Raw genomic sequence first — 7,145 nt, 5'->3', positions numbered from 1 at the left:
AGAGCGAAAGAAGCCCACTTTTGAGAAAAGAACTGAAAAACAGTTTCTGATAAACTTGAAAAGTGTCAATATTCATTTCTTTAACATTTTTTGTTAGTATTTAAAAGAATATTTAAAAAATCCATTTTTTACACATGAAAACTCATTCTCTCTGATATGAGAATGAACTTAGAAAGTGTAAACATTCATTTCTTTAACCTTTTTTTGTTAGTAGGGAAAGACTTTGAAAAAAATCCATTTTTTACACATGAAAACTCATTCTTTAGAGCGAAAGAAGCCCACTTTTGAGAAAAGAACTGAAAAACAGTTTCTGATATCAGAATAAACTTGAAAAGTGTCAATATTCATTTCTTTAACATATTTTTGTTAGTGAGAAAAGACTTTTGGAAAAAATCCATTTTTTCCACATAAAAACTCATTCTGTCTTCTGTAGAGCGAAAGAAGCCCACTTTTAAGAATATACAGTAAACTGGGTGAAAATCTTAGCAAACGTTTCTTTATATCATCTTTCCAAAGAGCCAGGAGTCATTAACCCCCCCCCCCAAAAAAAAAGTTAAATCTCAGACAGAAAATCTTTAGCATTAAAAGTAAATAAACGATTTTTGAAGAATCAGATTTGCATTTTAAAACTGGAACCATGGCAGATTTATCCAGGATGCAGCATTAAATGGCACTATTAAACTATTATTTACTTGCAGAAACTGATGACCAGTATAAAATGGGTCAATATTTTTAGTATATTTGAGTTGTGATTAGATTTCCACATTATSTTGCTGTTGATTGACTAAAGACCTAAAATTGTGTTGTTTGACATTAGACTACAATTTTTTTTGAAATTTTTGGTGAAAATACCTCAATCTTTTTYATGTACCATATATTTGTTTGATGTATTCATTTTGAAGCCCCTCTTGAAGATAAATAAAGAATCAATCATTGCATTCAGCAGAGTTCAAAGCAGCCCACAGCATGATAGAACCTCCACCGTGCTCCACTATAGGAAGTGTTATTTTTTTGTCAAGCAAAAATAAGCTAATAAAATGTAATCCCAAAATAGGAGGCTGCACTAATTGATTTAATGAATAGGAACCTCAATCACCCAGGAGACGCCGACGTCTCTGATGACTTATCGTGTTTAAAGCCAGACCATCATAYGAGGGATTCTTTTTTTAAAAAGCCTCCGCAGAGCGGGATTGTTTTTAACCGGGGCGAGCATCTGGCCTCTTTTTTCCCTTCCCCTCCTTGCTGCCTTAATTACACAACACAATGGCGACGAGATCTGCCTGTAATCTCCAGCACCCCCTCCCCCCAACCCCACCAAATTCCCTGCCTGCCACTAATTCAATATAAATGTAAATTACCTAGAGAAAAAATAACCAAATCTCATTTTATTTACATGACTAATCACAATAAAGTCAGGCAGATGAAATATGAATGATATATATGTCTGGCGTTTTGTGGGGGGTGAGGGGGGATCCGTGGGGTCTTATTTTCTACCATCTTTGTTATTTGTTTTTGGTTGCATCAATATACCTTTTGGACTGATGCTTGCCTTGCTGTAATAGATGTGTGTATCTATTTTCTCCTGTCTGATTGTATTCACACTGCCAAGGGCACCAGAAGGCAATATGTTATACTTTTTTTTAACAATACACATGTCAAACAGATACAATTTTGCAGAATAAAAAAAGACTTGAGCACCGCAGGCAATCCATTCAGACAGCAATAAGCTTAGGTGTGATTTGTACTCTCTCTSTCTCCCTTCGCACCCACAGACGTCGCACCACAGGACCCCTTTGAGGAGGAGTTTCGCTGCCTCAGACAGAACACACTTCCTGGCTTCGGCCTGCACCAGCGCTACCTGAGGAACTCCGCCCAGAACCCCTCAGAAGAAGAGGAGGAGCACGGCCCTCAGAGTCAGGGACTAACAAGAGGTCCGCCCAGCTGCCACCGCAGAGCTGATTAATTACCAACACACTCAGCTCTCCTTTAAAGAGTCTTAATGAGCGCAGCTAATTGTCTACTTTTGTGTCTGGCGGCCTCACAAAGCCCGACGACGAAGAGCGGCGCGTGTGATTGGCAGATGTAAACACMGAGGGCAGAGATGTTCATTAGGCAGCTCTGTTCTACGTCGCTGTAACGACCTGAGGTCAGAGTCCGCCCCCTGTTTTCCTTCACGGGGTCAAGAAGCCAGACACAAAAAGCTGAGCAATTATCTGCAACGTGGAGTCGGTGAATGTTTTCTAATGGCGGCTTCGTTAGTTTCAGAAGCAACCTTTAATTTCACCGAGCGTGGTTCCCGCTGAGACGCAAACAAAGGCCCTGATTTTCTCTCTTGGATGCACAAATATGAATCCTCGGAGAGTCGAACAGACAAAGTTCTGCCGATTCAGACAATACTCATCTTAACTATACATCATTTGTAAACAACTTTTCATTTGACTGAGAGGCAGCTCAGCCCCCCTCCCCACCCCACAGCGCACATGCACACACTCCCCTTCACAAAAAGAGAGGCACACTGTAACAAAATGGATCCAATTAAAACTCTAAGAGCGTTGCACTCTGCGCGAACGTTCATTAAGCACGTTAATCCAACTAATCAGTGAGATCAAAACAACAAACACAAAACAGCCTCACGACCCATAAACAACACGAGCGCAAATTGATTTTGTGCAAAATCCAAACCTCAAGTTCAATCTTTTTTCCTAACCTCTCTGTCCCCTGTCAACAAGTAGACTGTAAATATCAGATGTATTCTGCTGCTTCTCCGTTTTCTGGCACATCTTTTACCCATTWAAAAAAAAGATGATGGAATGTATATGCAAAGTAAATATCTTAATTTGAACTCATTTAAACATACAGATTTGATGTAATTGGATTGTTTGTTGTTTGTTCAGTGATTATTTGCTGAAAGTTTCACTAAAATCTGTTCATTGCTTCAGAAGATATTAGACTAACAGTGGTGGGCACAGTTTCGCTAATCCGCTAATGGCGGAGCTACCTTCCCTTTTAGTGAATTGTTTTTTCTTTTTTTACTTTTTTTTTTTGCTAAACTGTTAGCAGGCTGATTAGCTTCCACTAAATTAGATTCTGCTAATTTTAAGTCCAAAAAAAAAAAAAAAAAAATCAAACTTGTAAAATGTCTATTTTTTCCCTCCATGCAACTTATAAGCAATGCTGGATGTGCTTGTAGCATCTTTAGCAGTTAAACCTCAAATTTAAGCATGCTAAAAATAAATCATATTAAACTAAATATAAATAATAAATAAGTAGTAAATTAGTTTATTAGCTTCCACAGTTTTTTATGGACTGTTTAGTGGTTTAGCATTAGCAAAGCTAAGATTCTTAGTGGTTATTGAAGCCAACCTTTTGGTGAGCTATGCCCACCACTGAACCCTAAATGAGTAGCTCGTGAACATTCGTGTCTCATCAAACTGGTTTATTTTATTTTTTAGGACACGTGGACTCCAAGAGGAAGAAACTGTGGCTAAAAGAAGCGGATTCCAGAAAGAAACGATCTGCTCGACTCTTTCCTCGTTTCAGTGGATTTGGGACATTTTTTTAAACACGTTACACATACCGGTACATGTTACGGGTTGGGGTTTTTTTTTTGGCAAAAAAAAAAGGGCCATCAGGTACATGTGGCATTGGATTGTTTTGCAAAAGAAATAAAAATTAAAAATAAAAATCATCAACCCAACAGCATTACTGCTGCATTACATCTTATCTTGTCTATTACCTGCAACACAAACTTTATGTTCTGCTTTTATTTGCCAAACAATATAGCCTGCAGTGAGCGGTTAAACATTATAAGATATGCTACAGATGTTCACATGTGTTTGTTTGGCCTTGGTCTTATCCAGACCTTAAATGAACTTCTTATAGCTTAACTTTTCTGATGTCGGCAGCTTTTGTTTTTTTTGAAGGGTTTGAAAGAATTCAACGGCAAGGACAGTTAGGTTAGATACACGCATGAGAGATGCTGCTTTAATTCAGCGTGTGAGAGTCAGCGAAGGTCAGGATGCTTAATGCTGCTTTTTTATTTCCTTTCCATTATTGTTTAACAAAGATAAAGGCAGATGATTGGAGAAGACAGTTTAAAAGTGCTAAAATATTTGAGAGTATTTGAAACCGTGTGCTCAGTCCAACAAAGGTGCTGAGTAATGCCAAGAGTACTATAAAAATCCAGTACTGCCCCTCTCAAAGCCAGTTTTTAAGCATTATTTGTTTATTCAGCAACACCTTCCACAGGTGTTTTTGTAAAACACGAAGGTTTTTCTCATTTGATGACATATTAGGATGAGATTAAATGCAGAAATGTGAAAGAAATGTTCATTTTTTATGGACTCACCATTAAATGCTCATATGAAACATTTCGTCAGCGTTGGTCAACGTTTCTCATTGTAAAGGTATCACAATTTATAATGACCGAACCCAAAGGACTGACCAAAAACATGACTGCTTATCTAGAACAAATTTATATGAAAAACAAACAAAACAATGGAACAAGTACTCTGTTTTTTCTGTCAGAAATGACAACAGGAGTAAAGGTTTGCATCAGGTAATGCTTTCAAATGAATGATTATAGTTATTAAAATGCATTATTTATTTAATTTAATAAATGTTTAGCTATTCATTTAATACTTCTCTTTCCCCCCACCATTTAAATTGAATAGAAACAATATATTAATATGAATAAAAGCTTCCATACACCCACCAATGCAGATCTTAGATCAGATACAATCACAATCAAGCGCTGATGTGTTTTTTTTTCTCACATTTCAGACTCATGTTTACCAAGTGTTCCTTTGAGAATGGTTCCTGAACGGACACAGAAACAAAACACTTTGTTTCCTCGTCACACGAGCGGAGCCATGGAATGGTATTCTCACATTATTTTGAACGAGCCTGCAGTGTTTTGTATTATTCATGTGGCAGAACTCGCGCACATGACCCAGCAACTCATTTGGCCCTCATTCCCKTGCAGCCAGTGGTCTCTGAGGGTTTAATTAAACTGTGTCGAAGCAGTGGCCCATCTCCCGCCATTGCCTTAAATCCTATAGCCCACCTCATCTTCTTGAAGAAAATCACAAACCCGCCTTCTGACTTTAGCTCAGAGAGGACACGTGCTTCCTGAAGAGCGAAGGCAGAGTTACAGCACAGAGTCACGCCTCGTGTCAATCATCATCTGTATTTTTGAAAGCCAAAAGTGCCTGGAGTGGAGTGGAGTGGAGTGTCTGTTGACGCCACATGGAGGAAATTAAGTCAAATGTAAGTATTTTACATTTAGGAGATGAATGAGAATACGAAGGGAGAGCACCTAACACAAMCTGTCATTGAAAATCTCAAAGTTAGGGAGTGGATGAAAATTAAGATGGTGGTGGAAGATTAGGATGTTTTTTGTTGGTTTTATTTTTTTGTTAGGGTTATTACATCAAATCTTTCAGTAAGAGACTCAGTATGTGACCAGTGTGCTGTAACATGATCTGGTGAAACTACGGAGCCCGCGAGTGGACATGGGAGATTTTATTTTTCTTTTGCGTTCCCACGCAACAGTTTTGTGTTACCTCGCAATTCTTTTGCGTTCCCTCGCAAAAGTCATTTATCACTGTTGTGCCTGCCGGTTTATTAACACGTCCACGTGTTCACCGTTAGCGAGTTAGCCTACTGCTTTAATTCAGCTTCAGAATGAATATATCACACAACCACGCATGGAAGTATGTCATATGCTGATATTTTAACACAGTGAAGCCACGCAACATCAATGTCAATTTCACCAACTGTGGTGACACATCCCTTTTGGTAACTGGATATTTCAAAATAAAAGTCTGATTTAATTCAGTTCATATACAAAACAAACCTTTACGYGGGAACGCAAAACAATTTTGCGAGGTAATGCAAAAGTATTGCGAGGTAACGTATTGCACAGGAATGCAAAAGAAAAAGCATCCCCCCCATGTCCCCTCGCGGGCTCCATACAGGCTCCGTGTGAAACTGCATCAGAGATGGACAAATTTAAAGTAACATCTTAAGACGGACAAGAGTTTTGTCTTTTTAAATAATGTTTTTCCAACAACAACAACAAAAAAAAAGTCAAATATGATTGTTGGATGAGGACTGTTGTTGTTCTCACCTACATTTTTACAGAGACAGAGTGAGGAGCAGTAGGCTAAGCAGCACAATAAAATGAAAACAAAAATGAAACGAAAATGTGGGTTTTACAGTTTCTTTTACTCATCCCGTTTGAGGCAAAATCCTGCAGATGGAACTCARTTCTTTACTCTAATGTAGACAAAAGACAATGTGGTTGCACTCAGTAAACACATTTTCATTTTTCAATGTTATTTTTATTCACGTCTTGAAACCCTTTTTCTCCCCATAAAGTCAAAGCCCACAACACGTCTAGTAGTATAAATGTGCAGTGTGACACAAAATTCACTAAAACCTCTTTTTCTTACTTTTTATGTGAAAAGAGTTACTTATTGTTTTAAAATTATACAATCACTACCACTTTTAAGAGACAGGTTAACTTCCTGGTTAACTCAGCAACAAACATGACTGATATGTTATTTCAAAACGTTATCCTTTTAAATAGGCTATAGTTATTCTGTTGTACTTAAAAACATGGACCAAGTAACCTATTTAGCCTACGACAAGAACAAAAATTAAAAAACAAAAACCAGCAACAACAAACTAGCTCAAACTAGCTGTCTGGTTTAAGCTAGCCTGTTAGTGGGCCTGTTAGGAATGTAGATGGACTCTAAAGAGCAACCAGTGGTGGGCATACAGCTACCCAACAAGTTAGCTTCCCTCATAATCTTCTAAATAAATAATAAATATTTTCTATATAGCTTTGCTAATGCTAAATTGTTAAACATAAAAAATAGCAGGAGCAAATGTTAAACAAATAAAAATGCCAATGGACAAAGTTAAAAAATTAAAGATGGTGAAAAAGCTAATCCACTAAAGGAAAAATTACTTCCTCTATAAGCCAATAGCTGTTAACTGATTAGTAGTCACCATGCCCTGTTAGCAACAAATGCAATATGTTAAAACCAATAGATAAAATGAAAGTTTGTAAACGTTTATAGGTGCTTCTGATGGGAAATAACCTGTGTGAAACTGAACGATCCCTGGATTCGTTTTTT

At 37.6% G+C, this 7,145-nt stretch overlaps 1 protein-coding gene across 2 annotated transcripts in view; it reads left to right on the top strand.

Annotated features, from left to right (window-relative positions):
- Window positions 1–3,716, top strand: part of dnajb6b (DnaJ heat shock protein family (Hsp40) member B6b) — a 26,690-nt gene extending 22,974 nt beyond the window's left edge. For both annotated transcript variants that reach the window (XM_014013342.1, XM_014013340.1), the window contains exons 9-10: window positions 1,773–1,931; window positions 3,453–3,716. In XM_014013342.1, the coding sequence (XP_013868796.1) occupies window positions 1,773–1,931; window positions 3,453–3,562 (269 nt within the window). In that variant the 3' untranslated portion in view covers window positions 3,563–3,716. The remainder of the gene's footprint in view (window positions 1–1,772; window positions 1,932–3,452) is intronic.
- The last annotated feature ends 3,429 nt before the right edge of the window (window positions 3,717–7,145 follow it).

Source organism: Austrofundulus limnaeus, unplaced genomic scaffold (assembly GCF_001266775.1).
Source record: "Austrofundulus limnaeus strain Quisiro unplaced genomic scaffold, Austrofundulus_limnaeus-1.0 Scaffold100, whole genome shotgun sequence".
Taxonomy (NCBI): domain Eukaryota; kingdom Metazoa; phylum Chordata; class Actinopteri; order Cyprinodontiformes; family Rivulidae; genus Austrofundulus; species Austrofundulus limnaeus.
Note: the sequence above shows the minus strand (reverse complement) of the source record. Positions and strands in the feature narration are given on the sequence as shown.